The sequence below is a fragment of the Dysidea avara genome, chromosome 1, assembly GCF_963678975.1.
Source record: "Dysidea avara chromosome 1, odDysAvar1.4, whole genome shotgun sequence".
Classification (NCBI taxonomy): Eukaryota; Metazoa; Porifera; class Demospongiae; order Dictyoceratida; family Dysideidae; genus Dysidea; species Dysidea avara.
The window spans coordinates 14,989,204-15,011,849 of NC_089272.1; the positions used below are offsets into that span (position 1 = coordinate 14,989,204).

General features: G+C 39.2%; 1 protein-coding gene across 1 annotated transcript; it reads right to left on the reverse strand.

Annotated features, from left to right (window-relative positions):
* Positions 1 to 16,206: 16,206 nt before the first annotated feature.
* Positions 16,207 to 20,327, reverse strand: LOC136260604 (uncharacterized). The gene is made up of 6 exons (XM_066054440.1): positions 20,199 to 20,327; positions 20,052 to 20,110; positions 19,897 to 20,002; positions 19,814 to 19,845; positions 19,350 to 19,768; positions 16,207 to 18,778 (listed from the first exon to the last, which is right to left on the reverse strand). The coding sequence occupies exons 1-6, from the start codon at positions 20,325 to 20,327 to the stop codon at positions 18,753 to 18,755; spliced, it is 771 nt and encodes a 256-aa protein (XP_065910512.1). The 3' UTR covers positions 16,207 to 18,752.
* Between the last annotated feature and the right edge of the window lie 2,319 nt (positions 20,328 to 22,646).

The following is a 22,646-nucleotide window of genomic DNA, read 5'->3' on the forward strand; positions in this document are numbered from 1 at the left end:
TAACTCTCTACATGGTGATTTCTTTGTAGCTGAACTCTCTACAAGGTAACTTCTTCTAGCTGAACTCTCTACAGGGTGACTTGTGTCTAACTGATCTCTCTACAGGGTGATCTGTTCATAGCTGAACTTTCTACATGGTGGTTTCTTTGTAGCTGATCATGAACTCTCTAAAATGTGACTTCTTCTAACTGAACTCTCTACAAGGTGATTTGTTTGCAGCTGAAGTCTGTACATGGTGGTTATTTTGTAGCTGAATTCCTACAAGGTGACTTCTTCCAGCTAATCTCTGCACAGGGTGACTTTTTTTCTAACTGAACTCTCTACAGGGTAATCTGTTCGTAGCTGAACTCTCTACAGGGTGATTTGTTTGCAGCTGAACTGTCTACATGATGGTTTTTTGTAGCTGGACTCTCTACAAGGTAACTTCTTCTAGCTGATCTGTCTACAGAGTGACTTGTTTCTAGCTGATCTCTCTACAGGGTGATTTCTTTGTAGCTGAACTCTCTACAGAAATATTTGTTTGCATGCAGCTGAACTTTCTGCATGGTGGTTTCTTTGTAGCTGAACTCTCTACAAGGTGACTGCTTCTAGCTGAACTCTCTACAGGTTGATCTTTTCTTAGCTGAACTCTCCACAGGGTGATTTGTTTGCAGCTGAACTTTCTACATGGTGGTTTCTTTATAGCTGAACTCTCTACAATGTGACTTCTTCTAGCTGAACTCTCTACAGGATGACTTGTTTCTAGCTGATCTCTCTACAGAGTGACTTGTTTCTAGCTTAACTCTATACAGGGGATTTGTTTGCAGCTGAACTTTCTACATGGTAGTTTCTTTATAGCTGAACTCTCTACAAGGTGACTTCTTCTAGCTGATCTCTCTGCAGGGTGATTTGTTTGTAGCTGAACTCTCTACAGATGATTTGTTTGTAGCTGAACTTTCTACAAGGTGATACTTCTAGCTGATCTCTCTACAGGATTACTTTTTCCTAACTGAACTCTCAACAGGGTGATCTGTTCATAGCTGAACTTTCTACTTGGTGATTTGTTTGCAGCTTAACTCTCTACATGGTGATTTCTTTGTAGCTGAACTCTCTACAAGGTAACTTCTTCTAGCTGAACTCTCTACAGGGTGACTTGTGTCTAGCTGATCTCTCTACAGGGTGATCTGTTCATAGCTGAACTTTCTACATGGTGGTTTCTTTGTAGCTGATCATGAACTCTCTAAAATGTGACTTCTTCTAACTGAACTCTCTACAAGGTGATTTGTTTGCAGCTGAAGTCTGTACATGGTGGTTATTTTGTAGCTGAATTCCTACAAGGTGACTTCTTCCAGCTAATCTCTGCACAGGGTGACTTTTTTTCTAACTGAACTCTCTACAGGGTGATCTGTTCGTAGCTGAACTCTCTACAGGGTGATTTGTTTGCAGCTGAACTGTCTACATGATGGTTTTTTGTAGCTGGACTCTCTACAAGGTAACTTCTTCTAGCTGATCTGTCTACAGAGTGACTTGTTTCTAGCTGATCTCTCTACAGGGTGATTTCTTTGTAGCTGAACTCTCTACAGAAATATTTGTTTGCATGCAGCTGAACTTTCTGCATGGTGGTTTCTTTGTAGCTGAACTCTCTACAAGGTGACTGCTTCTAGCTGAACTCTCTACAGGGTGATCTTTTCTTAGCTGAACTCTCCACAGGGTGATTTGTTTGCAGCTGAACTCTCTACATTTGTAGCTGAACTCTCTACAAGGTAAATTCTTTTTTCTAGCTGATCTCTCTACAGGGTGAATTGTTTGTAGCTAAACTCTCTGCAGGGTGATCTGTTCATAGCTGAACTCTCTACAGGGTGATTTGTTTGCATCTGAACTCTCTACCGGGTGGTTCTTTGTAGCTGAACTCTCTACAAGGTGACTTCTTCTAGCTGATCTCTCTACAGGGTGACTTCTAGCTGAACTCTCTACAGGCATACAGGGTGATCCTTTCGTAGTCGAACTCTCTACAGGGTGATTTGTTTGCAGCTGAACTCTCTATATTTGTAGCTGAACTCTCTACAAGGTAAATTCTTTTTTTTCTAGCTGATCTCTCTACAGGGTGATTTGTTTGCAGCTGAACTCTCTACATAGTGGTTTCTTTGTAACTGAACTCTCTACAAGGTGACTTCTTCTAGTTGATCTCTCTACAGGGTGACTTGTTTCTAGCTGAATTGTCTATAAGATTAACTGTTTGTAGCTGAACTTCCTACAGAATAACTTGCAATGTAATATAATTCTTTAATGGAGTAAGTTATAAATGTAGCCGAATGCTCTATTAGGGTGACTGTTCTATTAGAGTATCTCGATCTCGCATTTTCAACACGTAGTTGGCTTTCGAATCATAACTCAGTGGTTTGTACTCCGATTCTTCTGTACTATTGCAAGGACTTTCTATGATGATTATTCCAGCTACACACCGATTTTCAGCTCATTGCTCTAAGCGGTTTGCCTGGTAGGCGTGAAAACTAATAGTTTTTTATTCATAAAAAATCGATTGCGTAATTGTGACACAGGTTGGGTTTTGTGTCATATCTTTATGGTCTTTACCTCGATTCTTTTCAAACCACAAAAAGGTACTCCTACGATGGTTACTCCATCTACATAGCAATTTTCAACTCATTCCTTCAAGGGGTTTACCCTGTGGGCGTGACAGACCTTCGACCTTATTTTACGCAAATAATCGATCATAACTCCGTGAATTTTCATCAGATTCCTACCAAAGTCTGAGGGGTTTGCTGTGTGTATGCTGGCGGTCTATGCGGTGTTTTTGTAGGTCTGTGTAGGCTCTGTAGGTTTAGCTGCTTTTTCTTTTTTCTGCTTTTTGTCATTTATAAATTAAATTAGGTTTAACTTCTAGCTAGAGATCGGGGAGGATGGGAGTGCCATTAGGGCAGGAATAAAAAATAAATAAATTAAAAAAAAATTCCTACCAAAGTTGGTACTTAGATCCGCATTAATGAGCCCTTCACGTGTGCAAAATTTCAGCCCGATTGGAGCACGCATTCGTGTTTTATGGCGGATTTTGTGAAGTGTGCGAAATGAAAAAGTAGAAGAAAAAACGAAGAAATTAAAACGAAATTTTGTTCACTCGTAACTCGGAAATGGCTGGAGCGATTTTCTTCAAATTTGATAAGTATACTCCCCTAACTGGCTGGCACTTCTCTAGCAAATTTGGTTTCAATCGGATTAGGGATCACAGAGCTATATAGGTGCGAAAATTGCGTTTTTTTTCTTCCTGTTAATATACTCACCTATTGGCACTCCGGATTCTTGGGCCTGCGGCCCTTGGGCTTGGGAATATATATGTTAGGCAAATCCCTCGTGTCCATGTGGTATCAAGAGACACGGTAGTGTGTCGTGCGGCCCAAGAAGCCGGCGCGCCACACCGTGAGTATATTTACAGGTAGAAAGTTAACGCGATTTTCACACCTTTGTAGCTCTGTGATTCCTTATCTGATTAAAACCAAAGTTGCTTCAGAAGTGCCGGTTAGGTAGGGGAGCCAACATTCCAAATTTGAAGAAAATCTCTCCAGCCATTTCCGAGATACGAGCGGCCAAAGTTTGGGGGTTTTGTCTTCGTTTTTTTCTTTTCCTACAATACTTCTTTTCGCACACTTTGCAAAATCCGCCATAAAACACGAATGCGTGCTCCAATCGGGCTGAAATTTGGCACACTTAAAGGACTCATTAAGGCGAATCTCAGTACCAAGTTTGGTAGAAATCCGATGAACATTCACCGAGTTATGACCGATTATTTCCATAAAATAAGGTCGAAGGTCTGTCACGCCCACAGGGTTAACCGCTTAAAGGAATGAGCTGAAATTTGCTGTGTAGATGGAGTAACTATCGTAGGAGTGCCTTTTTGTAGTTTGAAAGGAATCCAGTTAAAGGCCATCGAGATATGACACAAAACCCAACCTGTGTCACAATTATGCGATCTATTTTTATGAATAAAAGAACTAGAGTAAGCCACTAATGTTCCGACCACCATGGGTTCGGACGCGATTTTTCTTGAAATCCGCAAAGAAAGCTTCTGCTATTGCTATGCCTTTTGGAGAGGTCTAGGCCATAAACTCTTGCATGTAAAATTTCAGACCTGCATCGTTCTTTGTCTGGCTGAAGGAGCTGCAAAAGTTACCTGTCCGAATGTTCTCAATTCTCGGACGAATATATATATATATATATATATATATATATTATCGGCCGAGTGGCACTGCTCGTAATGCTTGAAGATGATCAAGTCTTTCTGTGCTTGATATGAAAGAGCAACTCTTATACTCTCCAAGTATATGCAGATATTTGGCTTAGTCCTTATTGGCTGTGAATTACAAAGCTCCAAAGTCACCTCTGTCATGCAATCTTAAATTCGGCCACATTTAAAGCTTGTGCAAATCAAATAGTTACCTATATCGAATTCAAAGCTATTTTTATGAACATTGAGAGCATCACCTACCGTTCAATAGTAAATAGATACATGCACGATGACCGCACCTTGATTTTTTCCCGAATAGCTACATTGCAGTTAGGCTTCTCTGACAGTAGCAGCCTAGCTATTGTACCCAGCACACATATACACAATCCAAATCCATTTAAATGGGGTTTATACTATCCCCTGTCTTAAAAATGTCAAATGTTTCTCTTTAAAATGTCCAGGACATTAGCCAGATTGAACTACTCTAATAGAGCAGTCAATCACTCTAATATAACGATCAGCCAATGTATTATCCGAAGTAATAAGTATCTAATCAAACAGCCAAGCTGTAAAAAAAGGTGCGGCCCCTAAAATTACCAAGGTGAAAAAAGATGTGAAATCCAAGGTGGTGGCCAAGAAATGGCTGTGATGGTAGGTTAATGGCAAAAATTTTAATAACGACAATTCAGGTGAATTTGGTGCTGCTTGGTCTTGGCACAAAATTCACCTGAATTGTCATTATTAAAATTTTTACCATTAACCTACCATCACAGCCATTTCTTGGCCGCTACCTTGGATTTCACATATTTTTTCACCATAGCCTTTTTGAGGGCCACACTCTTTTTTACAGCTTGGCTGTTTTGGATTAGATTTCACTTCTTTTTGTATTTGCATACCCCAAAGCTGGCCATAGGCTGGCTTTGGGGCTTTTTTAACCTATCATATTTCTTTACCACAGGAAGAATAAAAAGAGAGAGCAGATTTTTAATACTTCAACTGTTTTTGATTTTATCAGTAATTATATAAATATATTTATTACATGTCTATTATCCCCTACTGGATAACTTGTTCGTAGCTGATCTTTCTACTAAGGGACTTGAAATGTAGCTAAACTCTCTACAGGTTGATTTGTTTGTAGCTGCACTCTCTACAGGGTGATTTGTTTGCATCTGAACTCTCTACAGGGCGATTTGTTTCTAGAAGAACTCTCTACAGGATAGTTTCTTTGTCACTGAACTCTCTACAAGGTGACTTGTTTCTAGCTGATCTCTCTATAGGGTGATTTATTTCTAGCTGAACTCTCTACAGAGTGGGTTCTTTGTAGCTGAACTCTCTACAAGATCACTTCTTCTAGCTGTTCTCTCTATAGGATGACCAGATCTCTCTGCAGGGTGACTTTTATCTAGCTGAACACTCTACAGGGTGATTTGTTTGTAGCTGAACTCTCTACAGGATGGTTTCTTTGTAGCTGAACTCTCTACAAGGTGACTTGCTTCTAGCTGATCTCTCTACAGGGTGATTTGTATAGCTGAACTCTCTACAGAGCGATCTGTTCATAGCTGAACTCTCTGGGTGATTTGTTTGTAGCTGAACTCTCTACAGGATGGTTTCTTTGTAGCTGGTCTCTACAGGGTGACTTGTTTCTAGCTGATCTCTCTACAAGGTGACTTCTCCTACTACAGGGTGACTTGTATCTATAGCTGAACTATCTACAGGATGATGATCTGTTTGTAGCTGAAATCTCTACAACGCGATTTGTTTGTAGCTGAATTCTCTACAGGATGACTTGTTTCTACATATAGCTGATCTCTGTATAGGGTAACTAGTTTCTAGTTGAACTCTCTACAGAGTGGGTTCTTTGTTGCTGAACTCTCTACAAGGTGACCTCTTCTAGCTGACCTCTCTATAGGGTAACCTGATGTCTCTGCAGGGTGACTGTTATCTTGCTGAACACTCTACAGGGTGATTTGTTTGTATTAAAACTATCTATAGGGTGATTTTTTTATACCTGAACTTTCTACAGGGTGATTTATTTGTAGCTGAGCTCTCTACAGGGTGATCTGATCTCTCTACAGGGGGTGATTTGTTTGTAACTGATATCTCTACAGGTAGATTTGTTTGTAAGTGAACTCTCTACAAGGTGATTCGTTTGTAGCTGGTTTCTCTACAGGGTAATTTATTTGTAGCTTAACTCTCTACAAGGTGATTTGTTTGTAGCTGAACTCTCTACAGGGTGATGTGTTTCTAGCTGATCTCTCTACAGGGTGATTTTTTTTGTAGCTGAACTCTCTACAGGGTGATTTGTTTGTAGCTGATCTCTCTACAGGGTGATTTAGGTTGTAGATGCTCTCTCTACAGTGGGTGATTTGTTTGTAACTGAAATCTCTACAGGTTGATTTGTTTGTAGCTGAAGTCTCTACAAGGTGTTTTGTTTGTAGCCAATCTCTCTACAGGGTAATTTGTTTGTAGCTGAACTCACTGCAAGGTGATTTGTTTGTAGCTGATCTCTCTACAGGGTGATGTGTTTCTAGCTGAACTCTCTACAGGGTGATTTGCTTGTAACCGAATTCCCTATAATTATTGTGTCTAGTGTCTATATAGCTGATCTCTCTACAAGTTGATTTGTTTGTAACTGAACTCTCTACAGGGTGATTTGTTTGTAGCTGATCTCTCTACAGGGTGATTGTTTGTAGCTGATCTCTCTACAGGGTGATTTGGTTGAAAAGCTGATCTCTCTACAGTGGGTGATTTGTTTGTAACTGAAATCTCTACAGGTTGATTTGTTTTTAACTGACGTCTCTACATGGTGTTTTGTTTGTAGCTGATCTCTCTAAAGGGTAATTTGTTTGTAGCTGAACTCACTGCAAGGTGATTTGTTTGTAGCTGATCTCTCTACACGGTGATGTGTTTGTAGCTGAGCTCTCTACAGGGTGATTTGTTTGTAGCTGAACTCACTGCAAGGTGATTTGTTTGTAGCTGATCTCTGTACAGGGTGATTGTTTGTAGCTGATCTCTCTACAGGGTGATTTGGTTGAAAAGCTGATCTCTCTACAGTGGGTGATTTGTTTGTAACTGAAATCTCTACAGGTTGATTTGTTTGTAGCTGAAGTCTCTACACAGTGTTTTGTTTGTAGCTGATCTCTGTACAGGGTAATTTGCTTGTAGCTGAACTCACTGCAAGGTGATTTGTTTGTAGCTGATCTCTCTACAGGGTGATGTGTTTTTAACTGAACTCTCTACAGGGTGATTTGTTTGTAGCTGATCTCTCTACAGGGTGATTTGGTTGTAGCTGATCTCTCTACAGTGGGTGATTTGTTTGTAACTGAAATCTCTACAGGTTGATTTGTTTTTAACTGACGTCTCTACATGGTGTTTTGTTTGTAGCTGATCTCTCTAAAGGGTAATTTGTTTGTAGCTGAACTCACTGCAAGGTGATTTGTTTGTAGCTGATCTCTCTACACGGTGATGTGTTTGTAGCTGAGCTCTCTACAGGGTGATTTTGGTTGTAGCTGAACTCTCCAGAGGGTGAATTGTTTGTAGCTGAACTCTCTACAGGGTGATTTGTAATCTCTACAGGTTGATTTGTTTGTAGCTGAAGTCTCTACACTGTGTTTTATTTGTAGCTGATCTCTGTACAGGGTAATTTGTTTGTAGCTGAACTCACTGCAAGGTGATTTGTTTGTAGCTGATCTCTCTACAGGATTGTTTCTTTGTCACTGAACTCTCTACAAGGTGACTTGCTTCTAGCTGATCTCTGTAGACGGTGACTTCTTCTAGCTGATCTCTCTACAGGGTGACTTGTATAGCTGAACTCTCTACAGGGTGATCTGTTCATAGCTGAACTCTTTACAGGTTGACTTGTTTGTAGCTGAAATCTCTTGTTTCAAACTGATTTCACTGTAGGGTAACTTGTTTGTAGCTGAACTCTCTACAGGATGGTTTCTTTGTAGCTGAACTCTCTACAGAGTGATTTTTTTTGTAGCTGAACTCTATATAGGGTGATTTGTATGTACTTGAACTTTCTACAGGGTGTTTTGTTTATAACTGAACACTCTGCAGGGTGGTTTGTTTGTAGTTGATCTCTCTACAGGGTTTCTTTGCAGCTGAGATCTCTACAGGGCAACTTCTTCTAACTGAGCTCTCTCTTGTTTCTAGCTGTTCTCTCTACAGAGTAACTTGTTTGTATAGCTGAACTCTTTACAGGTGGTTTTTTGGTTGCTGAACTCTCTACACTGTGACTTGTTTGTAGCAAAATTCTCTACAGAGTGACTTGTATGTAGCTGAATTCTCTACAGAGTGACTTACTTGTAGCTGAACATTGTATAAACTATGAAGTGACTTGTCTGTAGCTGAAATCTCTACAGGGTTACTTGTTTGCAGCTGGTCTCTATAGGTTAACTTGTTTGTATAGACGAACTCTCTACAGGATAGTTTCTTTGTAGCTGAACTCTGTCCACAGTGACTTGTTTGTGGCTGAACTCTCTAGAGAGTGTAGCCAAACTCTCCTCAGGGTGCATGACTTGTTTATAGCTGAACCCTCTTCAGTGTGACTTGTAATGTTCTGATTCTTCTGAATCACTACAGCGGTATATCTGTAGCTGAACTCTCTATAGGGTGACTTGCTTCTTGCTGAACTGTCTATAATATTAACTGTTTCCCTACAGAATAACTTGCAATGTAATGGAATTCTATAATGGAATAAATAAATTAGCTGAATGCTCTATTAGGGTGACTGTTCTATTAGAGTATCTCGATCTTGCGTATGTTACACGTAGTTGGCTTTGGAATCATAACTCAGTGGTTTGTAATCCGATTCTTCTGTACTACTGCAAGGACTTTCTATGATCATTATTCCAGCTAGACACCGATTTTCAGCTCACGGCTCTAAGCGGTTTGCCTAGTAGGCGTGAAAACTAATAGTTTTTTTATTCATAAAAATCGATCGCGTAATTGTGACACAGGTTGGGTTTTGTGTCATATCTCGATGGCCTTTAACTGGATTCCTTTCAAACTACAAAAAGGCACTCCTACGATAGTTACTCCATCTACATAGCAATTTTCAGCTCATTCCTTCAAGCGGTTAACCCTGTGGGCGTGACAGACCTTCGACCTTATTTTATGGAAATAATCGGTCATAACTCGGTGAATGTTCATCGGATTCCTACCAAACTTGGTGCTGAGATTCGCCTTAATGAGCCCTTTAAGTGTGCCAAGTTTTAGCCCGATTGGAGCACGAATTCATGTTTTATGGCGGATTTTGCAAAGTGTGCGAAAAGAAGTAGAAGAAAAAAAAACGAAAAAAAAAACCCAAACTTTGGCCGATCGTATCTCGGAAATGGATGGAGCGACTTTCTTCAAATTTGGAATGTGGACTCCCCTACCTAGCCGGCACTTCTGTAGCAACTTTGGTTTCAATCGGATAAGGAATCACTGAGCTACAAAGGTGTGAAAATCGCGTTTACTTTCTTCCTGTAAATATACTCACGGTGTGGCGCGCCGGCTTCTTAGGCCGCACGACACACTACCGTGTGTCTTGATTTAAGCATTGTAATCAACGAAATTCACATAGTAATAGTCTTATTAAAGTGAATATGCCTGGGCGTGGCCCTCAGATTTTTTGACTGCCCCAATTGTGTAATAGGTGACTGTTCTATTTTTTTTTAAGATACTAAGACAATGATAATATAAATAAACACTTAAAATGTGGACAGAGAGGCAAACTCTGCCCAGTCCTGGGATGATGGCATTGTTGCCATTACAGAAGCAGCATTGCCACGTTGAACATCAATGGCAACCTTCTGAATCAAAAATTGGGTGGCCCTATTATCACCAGACTGTTCCATCACCTGGGAACCTATCTGCCTCACTAATGAGTGTGCACATGATCCCCAAGCACCCAAGGTCTCAACACATAAAGAGGAGAAGTGAAATGATGGAATCAGAGAAGAATACTTTCTGCACTTAGCTGACTCTGCATTAGAGTGTTTTGATCTGGCTGAATGTCCTGGACATTTTGGAGAGAAAATTTTGACATTTTTAAGACAGGTTTTAGTAAAAACTCCATTTTAGTGTATTTGGATTGTGTATGTGTGTGCTGGGTGCAGTTGCTAGGCTGCTACTATCAGAGAAGCCTAAATGCAATGTAGCTATTCGGGAAAAAATCAAGGTTCGGTCATCGTGCATTATCTATTTACTATTGAACAGTAGCTGATGCTCTCAATGTTCATAAAAAATAGCTTTGAATTCGATATAGGTAACTATTTGATTTGCAAGAGCTTCACATGTGGCCGAATTTAAGATTGTATGGCAAAGGTGACTTTGGAGCTTTGTAATTCACAGCCAATAAGGACTAAGCCAAATATCTACATATATTTGTAGAGTATAAGAGTTGCTCTTTCATATCAAGCACAGAAGGACTTGATCAGCTTCAAACATTATGCACTTGTCAATTTCATGCCCCACCCCCCCCACCCCCGGGCGTCCCCACACCCCAGGTGGGGATTTGACATTGCTTCTTGTCCCCCCCTAGGGCAATTTACAGTTGTCCAATTCACTAACCAATTTTCGGTAGTTGCATTTCTAAACAATAAAATCGCACTTGCTATAATTTTACTAGCTACAGGGCAGGTTTATTACTAGTCACATGCATGAAATAATTATGTGCTTAGTCATCCTTGAGGTGTTGTCGAATCCCCTACTATGGGGGTGGGGAGATAGTGGGGATTTGACAGCCGATTTTGCCCCACTAGTGGGGAATTCAATTGACACCACGATTTGTCAAATCCCCTGTATTCTCCCACCCCTCCCGTGGGTGGGGGGGTGGGGCATGAAATTGAATTACTAGCAGTGCCACTCGACCGATAATATATATTTTTGTCCGAGAATTGAGAACATTTGGACAGGTCACTTTTGCAGCTCCTGCAGCCAGACGAAGAAAGTTGCACTGAGGTCTAAAATTTTGCATGCAAGAGTTTATGGCCTAGACCTCTCCAAAGGCATAGCAATAGCAGAAATTTTCTTTGCGGGTTTGAACCCATGGTGGTCGAACATTGGTGGCTTACACTATTAGTTTTCACGCCTACCAGGCAAACCGCTTAGAGCAGTGAGCTGAAAATCGGTGTGTAGCTGGAATAATACATCTCGATCTTACCTCCTTAGACGTCACGAAGAGTATAAAAATGTTTACATCTCAGCAGACATGACAAAGTGTCAGAGAGCCAAACACAAGCAATTAGTTGAAGAATTGAAACGTAGAAAGGCTGCTAATGAACCAAACTTGACAATTCGGAATGGAGTAATAGTTACCAAACATCCTTATAGTGGCAACCAAGGAAACAACTCTCAACCTAATTCCGCTAACCACCAAAACAGCGCTCAGAAACCCAGAATTGACTAGCTTCTAGTACTTACTGTAATGAATTCAAAATTCTGTATACAAACAGTGATCAATTTATAAATAAACGTGATGACCTCCTTATGCAGATTGCTGATAACCCACCAGATATTATTTTAATTACTGAAGTTATTCCCAAAGCCCAAACGAATCCTATTGATGAAGCAAGATTGAATATTCCAGGGTTTAGCATATTCTTGAATTTTGATCCAACCATTCACAATCTCGGATCTTCAAACTGTCGTGGTATTGCAATTTATGTATCAAACATGATAAATGCTACTGAACTATCATTTGACACTCAATTTAAAGAACATCTGTGGGTGTCAATTCCCTTACTGAATAATGACTTGTTGAGTATTGGATGTATTTATAGGAGTCCTACAGCTGACTTTGTTACCAGTACAAAATCCCTATGTGACTTACTTAGTGTAGCAGCTGAATCTTGTTCTCACTTGTTAATCTGTGGTGACTTTAATTACAGTAACATCAATTGGGCCAACAACATAGGTCATACTGGTGATTCTTGTGCCCAGCAGGTTATTGACAAACTAAATGACCTTTTCCTCTACCAACATGTTAATGAACCTACAAGATACAGACTGAACCAGACTCCTAACACCCTAGATCTAGTTATCACCAATGAAGAACACATGATCAACCAAATATTGTACCAACCAGGCCTTGGTCTTAGTGATCATGTTTGTTTACATTTTAAGTACTCATGTTATGTGGAGAGGAGCAATAGACCAGTTCCTAGGTTTAATTTATGTCGTGCTGATTTTAACAAGCTCAATAGTTTACTTACTTCAGCTGATTGGGAAGAAGTTCTGAAGGACCTTGACATCAATAGTGCTTGGGATCACTTTTCTGGTATGTTTGATAACTATATAAAAGAATGTATTCCTATGTCAGTCCCAAGAAAAAAGAACAACCTTTACATTACTCGAGAAGCTAAAGCTTTAAAGAACAAAAGAAACCGTTTGTGGAAAAGATATACCAGATCACAATCTACTGCTGATCATGTTGCTTACACTCAAGCTCGTAATGCCTTGCGTACTCTTACACACAACTTGCGTAAACAGTTTGAGAGACAGATTGCTAACAATGTTAAGGAAAAACCAAAAACATTTTGGAATTATGCAAGAAATAGAATGAAGACACGACCAGTTTTAGGAAATATTGAAGGAATTGATGGCAAACTTTATACCTCAGATATAGATAAATCCAATGCACTTAACAATTTCTTTTCCAGCGTTTTTACAATTGAGGACCCAAGTACAGCACCAACCTTTAATATAGACAAAAGTGATGATGTCTCATTATCCAGTATTACCATAGATCCATCTATTGTGTTTGAAATATTGGCTTCTCTTAAAACTGGTAAGGCATCTGGACCAGATGGATGGCCAGCAGAGGTATTCAAACAGTGTGCAGATCAGTTATGTGTCCCTCTGTCTATCCTTTTTAACAAATCTTTAGAAAGTAGTGTACTACCAGATGATTGGAAAATTGGTTACATAACACCTATATACAAGAAGGGTAACAAGACTAAAGTAGATAATTATCGTACTGTTTGTCTAACGTCTATTGTCATTAAAATATTTGAATCTATTATAAAGGATACTCTGTCCAATTACCTCTCCGACAATAACTTACTCTCACCTAATCAGCATGGGTTTGTTCCTATACTCAACTACTACATGCTTTAAATGATTGGACCTTATCACTCGATGAACGTCTCTCTGCTGATGTAGTTTATTTTGATTTCTCAAAAGCATTTGACAGCGTCCCACATACTAGACTTTTATTGAAACCTCAAGCATATGGAATTAATGGTCAACTTTTGAGCTGGTTCAAAAGTTTTCTTACGGGTCGATGTCAATGTGTTAAAATTAATGGTGTCTTGTCATCTTGGGTACAGGTTTCCAGCGGTGTCCCACAAGGTTCAATACTTGGTCCGTTATTGTTTCATTATGTTAACGAACTGCCGTCATTTGTCTCCAGTCAGTTACTGATGTTTGCAGATGATATAAAGCTCTTTCGTACCATCTGTTCTTCTGAAGACTGCCTTGTACTGCAAAATGACATAAATATCTTGCTTGACTGGTCAAAACGTTGGTTATTATCTTTTAATATTTTTAAATGCAAGGTCTTACATATTGGCAATGCTCCATACACCGGCAATTATACTATAGCAGGAATCCAGCTGGAGCTATTGGATAACATTCGAGATCTTGGCATACAAATTGACTCAAAATTAAAATTTCACACAGATATGGTAGTTAAAAAGGCCTACCAGATTCTAAGTCTCATCTGTAAACCATTTGATTGTAAGGACTCTGATGTCATAGTAAAACTATATAAAACACTTATTCGCCCAATTGTTGAATATAACAATGTCATATGGGGACCTTCTTACACACTTGACAATCAAAAACTCGAAAGAATGCAGCGTAAAGCAACCAGAATGATTCCATCTATCAACCATTTATCATACTACGACAGATTAAGACATCTAAACATACCATCTTTACAACACCGTAGATGAAGGGGTGATTTGATATATTTGTACCAAATTCTCAAAGGCAGTTATGATATAGAAAATCACTTATTTACCCCATCCACTTCTACTGTAACAAGAGGTCACACAAGGAAATTATTCAAACATCACACTAATTCGTATACAAGATTTAATTTTTATAGTAACAGAGTAATCAATGACTGGAATTCATTACCCCAATCTATTGTTGATTCTCCCTCTGTCAATGATTTTAAAACACTGCTGGACAGACACTACAGTAATTGCTTATTTGATTTTGTATAGCAATTAGAATAGCTAAGTACATAATAATTATTAATTTTGTTTATGGATGTACAGGCATAAGCCTTTATCCTTAAAATACAAATACAAATACAAATACAAAAGTGAAGTATCCAATACGCTTCGTTGTCAGCTATGTTCAACCCGTTACACAGCATTTCAAACCAAGAACTGTTTGACAAGCACCTCTGCAATCCACGCACCGTAGCCTTAGCTGTTATTGAGTTACACCTGTCTGAAGGAATCAGCCAGTCAGTCAGTATAGAATATGTGACTGGTCCTGCAAAAATAGGGCGTGTGGGCACATAAAAATTTCCTACTTTTTCAAACTTTGATGTGTCATAACTTTGTATTTCATTGTTTTTTGGCAATACATATTCAGAATTTAGATAGCTTTAAAATACAAGTTATAGAATGAAAATATTCCATCCCAGTACTGAGATGTGAGATTTTATGTGGTGGGGTGTAGTTTGTGCCCTCATGCCCTATTTTTGCAGGCCCGGTAACATATTCTGTTACATAATTTAAAAAAAAATCCATTATGCATAGCAACTTGTTGAAAGCATTTTGGGTCGATTGAAAGTTTGTTTGGCTTAGTTTTACCTAACCAATACTGCCTCATCGTCATCAGGAAAAATTGAGGCTGGTTTATGGGTGATGTTATTTCATCATCTATTCATAATACAAGACGGGGGCGGACCGGACCGGACCAAAATTACCATGAAAAAGCGCAATCTGCAAGCCACAGCGTAAGGTCCCTGCGCCTTATATCAAGTCAAGCAAACAGAGCACACTTGCGGTTTAGGGCTTGTGTATTGCATAAAGCTTGCTCGAGCACAACTTGCCTGCACTACGTGGATACAAGGCAAATATAAGGTATTCTCTTTACCGTTGCAAGGGACCGGGGGCGTCGCGTAGGTATGCGCTATAGGGAGATCTGCAACCGCATTTACCGATGGAAATTTTATTCACTTTGACCCAGCTTTGAACCCGGATTAAAAGACCTTTTTTATATATTTGACTGGTGCCTAGTGACAATATTTCAGTACTTTTCAATTGTGGGTCAGACATTTCAGTGAACTTTTGGCTTGGCATGGATGTGAGATAGCTTGACCATTGACTTAGACCGTGGTTGCAGATACCTACAGTATGTGCCAGTATGTCATATTAGTACAGCCAAGAGTTAATATTAACTCTTGGTACAACCTATTGTAAACCCACAATCATGATTTGTAGACATCCAATCTACTTTCACTATACTTCCACAGGAATTCAACATTGATGATCTATTACCAGGAATTTGGTCTTGTGACAGTTGATGAATAGCCACACATAACATTTCAGCAAGCATCTGATCAATAACTATATATTTGTTTCAACTTGTAATTTTAATATACTTGTAATGCACACATGAAAAAGTCAAACACATCAATATCATGGTACATCAAAAACAAGAATCAGTAAAATTTACAGTAACACTTCACTACCAGATACAGTGCATGAAATTGCCATGAAAATAACCATGAAATACCAATGAAAATACCTATGGTTTATCCCATGAATTTTAACGTTTCATGGGTACTGCACCCATGAAATCTCTGCAATGCCATGAATTTACCATGAAAATCTGATCTGGAGACGCATTTCATGGCCCATGAAACAACCCATGCTATACCATGAATTGACTTTCATGGTACATTTCATAGGGGCGATTTAACATTTCATGGAAAAAACATAGACGTTTCATGGCATACTTCTCGGGTAGTGCTTGGTGATTAACAATAACATATGTGTTCACAAAGCCAGTCCAAATTCTGTAGCAATCAACTCCTTGTGACCTGGAAGCAAATCATTATGCATCTCAGGAGGTACTTGCAATGTGCTTGGCATAAATAATGGCTCAGCTTTCACAACACATGACAACTTCAAGTGATAATGACTCAGTGTCTCTTTTTGAGGGTAGCACCACACACCACTGGCTTTATCAAAATATTGTCACCTTTCTAAACAAGCAATCACAATATTATTAGGAGTGGAAGGTACTGATCCATCTGATAATCTGAGGCTGCCTGTGCAACCTTGACAGACACGAATATTACCAACAATGAATCGGACAAAAAAAAGGATTAGAGTTTTTCTCTTGGTGTTGTACAGGGCTATGGCTGAATTCCACTTAGTGGTGCATGGAGGTACAGAAGATGAGCCAAATGGAGTATTCCACGTTTGACACCCCATTGGAGAATAGAGTGAAACAGGACTGAATGAAAAGTTATTTGACATCTGGGGAGAAGCACAGTATTGTTGATGACCGTATTGGTTTTGGTAAACTAGCATACACATCCACGGGTTAGATGGTGGGAATGGTGACCTAGACATGCCATCATAGGGAGAAGTAGCATTCCAGTTAGATGGCTTGCTTACATTGCAAGCAGTTGACTGGACGGAAGACACGGGCACAATTGATGTTTCTTGTTCCATAGAATTAGCTCTTTAATCCACTAGAGTAAAACACATGGTCCCACCTCATTTCTTCTTCCTAGGGGGCTTTTCTCCTTTTCGACCAGTCCCTTTAGGCATATCTACTTTTGACAGTTTGTTAAGGTTTGCCTTTGATTTTGTCTTGGTGTACCACAGAACAAATTCCCCCTAACAATGTGCAAGTTCTGCAGCAGCAATACAATGTGTACAGATTTTTGATGACTGCCACATGGGACAAGTTGACTCACAAGAAAACTGCCCAGATTTATTGGACTGGATTATGTGGGGACGATCTGTTGATTTACTGGCCACTACACAACATTTGGCACCAGTTGAACTCAAGCAGGGGCCTTCCACAACTTGGCCAGGAGTGTTGATAAGTCGTTTAGCTTTTCCCCAAATCCCTTCTAGAACTTCTTTGGGAACAGACTGAATATTCGCATCATCCACAGACATTGACAATGAAACATTATCTGGCAAGTCACTTAAGGGCACACTATCACTAAAATTGCTACCATTACCAAAATTGCTACTATACTCCTTGATTGAAGTTGAAGAAACTTTTGACATATGATGCTCTCACTGTTGGGGAGTCATTTTGAACCACTGTGATTGGGGTATGACTAGATGCTGATATTGAGATTTAAACTTGAACTCACCAATATCAATGACTGCTAACTCTATCAAGTTATAGCTTTCCTTAATCAGCTCCTTCACGGACTCGTTAAATTGCTGCCATTGGGATTTCAACTGCACTTTTGAGTGCAGCATGTTATTCAGGCTTTCACTTGTATTGGTGTAAAAGGGGGAAGGGGGACTACCGAGACCTGCAGCTTCTCTCAATGAAAGCAGCATACTATTTTTAATATTACCAGACTTTTCTTTTACAAACCAATTGAAAAAAACAGGGGTGTGCTGTGAGCCAACTGACATCTCTCACTGGTCCCAAGTTTCACGTAGCATTTCAATCCTTTCTTCTTCATTGGCATGTCTACTAAACTGGCTACATGAATTTCTGCTGTCGTTTCCCCAAATATATCCTTCATGTATTGATTATAATCACTTCAGAAGGTAACCCAAGACTGGTCAGTTTTGAAACAAGGTTGGCCCGAAAATGACGAAAACAACGTAGGTGAGTAGCTTCTGGGAGCTGCATCTGGAAGGCTTGGTATAATTTGGTTTCTCCATCAGACCCAAACGCCTTAATGTTTCTGAGTGAAGGACAGAGGCTTATCAAAGTAGAAACAAAAAAGTGGTAACTACTAAACTTCTTTTGTTGGTGCACAAGAAGCTGACCTAAAATTATTGGTAGTGCCCTTCTTTTCTATGCTCAAGGAGCAAATAACGAAAAGCAACAGGGGTTACATTGAAGTCCCCGAAGTTAAATGTGGGATCAATTCCCATGACTGTATGTTGCTGGGGATCTGTCAAAAATGCACCATATCATTTAATTGCCAGTTGGTGGCAAGCACTGCCATAGGCTCTGGTGCAGCAACAACACTTCACACAAATGCATCGTCAGAGTTTGGATCGGTAGATTTACACTGAAGCATCACACTTAACAGTGAATCACTTTGAGAAACCTTTTCCTTGTTCTTTGCCTGGTGATATCATACTTGACTGCGGCCTTTTGGAATATTTCCAAGACTGCGTGCTTCACGTACACCACCACAATCTTTCAAACAGTTTACTAGTGCTTGTTTGGGAGTTGCCTTTCCAGCACTTTCTCTCAACTTGTTGTGCATGCTTTTCATACTGCGGGCATAAGGTTTGTCAGATTTGCTATTACCGTGTGCTCTTGGATGTACAATGTGAGGTGCTTTGTAATATTGGATAAGACGCTATGGGTGTCTGACTTTCTCTGCATCTGAAATATAGATGGTGAATAATATGCAAAATAATTAAATTTTCTGACACAGTACACTTGGGCAAATACAGTACAATTACGTGGATGGGGAGCAGTAAAACCTGGAAGAACCTGGAAAACAGAACAGTAGAACAACAGAGTAAGTGAAAACTAGGTTCTGAACATTTGATGTTTATAGTGCTAATTAAGGCCTTATTGTTAATTTTATTTTTCAGATCAACCGCCCACATTGCAATATCCCACCGCCTAAATTTGGTCATTATTAAGATATCATGCAAGTTTTCACCATCTTCTCAATCCTTAATTATTGCACTCAAGCATTATATAAACTAACTTGTTTACATAGCTAGGAGTCCAATTTACAAAATTAACAATAAATGGCTAAATACTGTTCATCATGTAGGAACTCCTAAATAACTGGCATTAAGCCACACGGTAGATAGTTGTGTGATTACTAAGCCACAATAAATTGTTACCATAAAAATTGCAGATTACAAAGATTTTTACCCATCCATGGAATTTAATGTCAGAAAAATTTCTTGCCTTACGGTAGCACATAACTACAACTCACCAAAAATATGGTAGAATATTCTTTTGAAATCATCATGGGGATCATGGACGTCATATGTGCAGGCTAAGCAGTGGATGGTACTGTTTTCATCTGGTGGCACGGGTTTGACAACAGATTTCACATTCACAACCTTTTTATTATGAGACGTTACTGCAACATAGGTTGATTTACGGCCATTGTGAACCCAATGGCCGCAGTCGTCACTTTTGATGTCATCAGGGTCATCCAAAGAAGCCAATTGCAAGTTCACTAAAAACAAGTAGTTGTTCTCCACGAGAATAGGTTGGTGATGGCATACTAGATTTTTGTCTCCATCCAACAAAATTCTTACAGCTTCACTATAAGTCAAACCGCTATTGCGAACATCATATATAGGGAGACTTTTCTCATTGTGCAAGTACTGCTCATCATCTTTGTTCCTAGAGAAAATAGGTAAATGATGATCCAAGTATAATTGCACCTACATTATAACATCACTCTCAATATCACTAGATTCCTGCTGCGCAACAAGATATCACAAGTAAACACATGCAAACAAAATTATTACCTTTTCATCATTTATGTTGCTAATGTCAATATCCTCATTGTCGTCTGCATAGAACACCCCTTCATCACCAGCTCTAGGACTGGCAAAAGTAATTTCTTTTCCATCACTGTGCAATATATAAAAGGATATACCTTAACTAGAAATAGAACACTTACAGTATTGAAACACAAGAATTCTCCTCTTCTTTAGTAAATCCTGCTGCACACTGTCCCGACTAAAATTTAAAAAAAATGTATGAATGCAGAGATTCTAATAAATCCGTTCACAAACATGTGCCACTACTACTTTAGTTTATATTCCACAAGGATAGCATCACTTCTCTGTTTGACAGTCTCTAGTATTGATCTTCTTTTAGCTTCTGCCAAGTCATTCTTGAAGTCAGAATCAGAATATGACGAATCGAATTCAGAACTAATAACAATTGTCGACATTATGTGATTTCCCCTAGTACAGCTTGGTAAGCATTAGTATGAAGGAGGTGGCAAGGCTAAACGACGTCTTAACCTTCTTCCACAGGTACAATATTCACACCAAATCACACGTGGCACATAAATCACACATGGCACACAAACCGCAAGTGTGTAAAAATAGCTTGACTTGATATAAGGCGCGGGACCTTACGCTGTGGTGCGCAGATTGCGCTTTTTCATGGTAATTTTGGTCCGGTCCGGTCCGTTCCAGGTTTTAACGATCCCCACAAGGGGCATCAACTGCGATTTTTACTACCTCCCACCAGAATCAACTCCTACCACTACTCCTTTTTTCCTTCAGCAATTCGATAATGGAACAATCTTCCGGAATCTGTAATTAATTCATCAAGTGTAGAACATTTTAAATCCTTACTTGATTAATTTTATAACTATAGTGTGCTCTTATACTCTATTTTGAGGTCTTGCACAGTAATAAAATATAATATAATATGCCTACTCCTTTGTGGTCCCTACTGATATATACATTTGTACACTGGGTGTTGATAATCTTATAAATGGGATTGATTATCAGTCATCAATATTTTGTAAAACATAAACACCTGATCAACTAACATGTTCAAGTTTTGCATCAAAAACAGAGGAGGTTGTACATGTGCAAGTGTATTACCAAGGCCTTCAGTTTAGGTGCACTTCAAGTTTGGTGTATTCAGCCGGTCCGCCATGCCACATTCAACCCCACTATTCAAAGCACATAAATCGTTCTTGAAATTTAGGGGATTTATGTGTGTAGTAAGTCTGTCAGTGGGATTAATCTGCATTACTACATGTATAAGGAGAGTTTATGCACTTGTAGTCAGGCTTGGGGTCAAATACATGAGTATTTGTATTTAGCTATATTTGTCAATTCTACAATGAAGACTAGATTACCTGTGGATACTTTAAGGACTAGTGATAATGGAGAAGCTGTTTCAAATCTAGATAAAGCTAATGTTCTTAATGAGTATTTTACAAGTGTTTTTACCCAGGAAGATTTAAGAAATATGCCTTCTTTACCTGATGTATTTAATGATTACCAATGGCTGATATTCAGATTTCTGATAACGATATTTATGACAAGTTATGTCACTTAGATACTAATAAATTACCTGGTCCAGATGGTTGGCATCCCCATTTTTCAAAGAAGCAGCCCTTGATTTGTCAAAACCTTTCGCAGTATTGTTTCAGAAATCCTTGGACAAGGTATAGTTCTTAATGATTGGAAACTAGCAGACGTGGCTCCAGTGTTTAAGAAGGGTGACCGTAAACTCCCATCTAATTACAGACCGATTAGTTTGACTCCACTGATTTGCAAGGTATTAGAATCAGTGATCAGAGATAAAATGTTTGACTATCTATTTAGGAATAATCTACTAGCTGATGAACAGCGTGGTTTTCTGCCAAGACTCCTGTGTTACACAACTTTTAACTGCACTACATTACTGGACTGAATCTCTTGAGAAAGGCGTCCCTGTTGATGTATTGTATTTGGACTTCAGTAAGGCCTTTGACTCTGTCCCACATGAAAGATTACTTTTAAAACTTGACATGCAGGGCAAAGTTCTGCAGTGGATTAGATCTTTTCTCTCTCAAAGGAAGCAGGCTGTTCTGATTAATGGTGTTAAATCAGCTACAAGTAATGTACTCAGTGGTGTGTCTCAAGGATCTGTGATTGGCTCTCTTTTGTTTTCAATTTATGTCAATGATCTTCCCAGTGTAGTATCATCTCAAGTGTTGTTGTTTGCTGATGATGTTAAGTTTTTTTCCCAATTGTAAACTAGCAGAGTAACTTTCAATTGGAACAAGATCTCTTATTACTAAAAGAGTGGTCAATGAAGTGGTTGCTGAATTTCAACATTGTTAAGACATTTGTTATGCATCTGGGTAACTCTAACCCGTGTCTTACATATTATATGGATGGACAACCCCTACAGGTAGTATCAGAACATAAATACCTAGGAATAATAGTGGATTCTAGCTTAAAGTTCCATAGCCAAGCAACCTCTGCTATAATTGCCTATAAACAAAGCCAATCGTGTATTGGGATTAATCAAAAAATCATTTAACACTCTAAATAGAAAGACCCTTCCAATACTCTACAAGGCTTTGGTAAGACCTCACCTTGAATATGCTAATGTTGTATGGGGACCCAATTATATTGGAGATTGTGACAGGATGGAGAGAGTGCAAAGAAGAGCCACTAAATGTGTTCAGGATCTGTCCAGTTTGGAGTATGATGAACGTCTGGTTACCCTCAAGCTTCCTGCATACCGAAGGAATTGT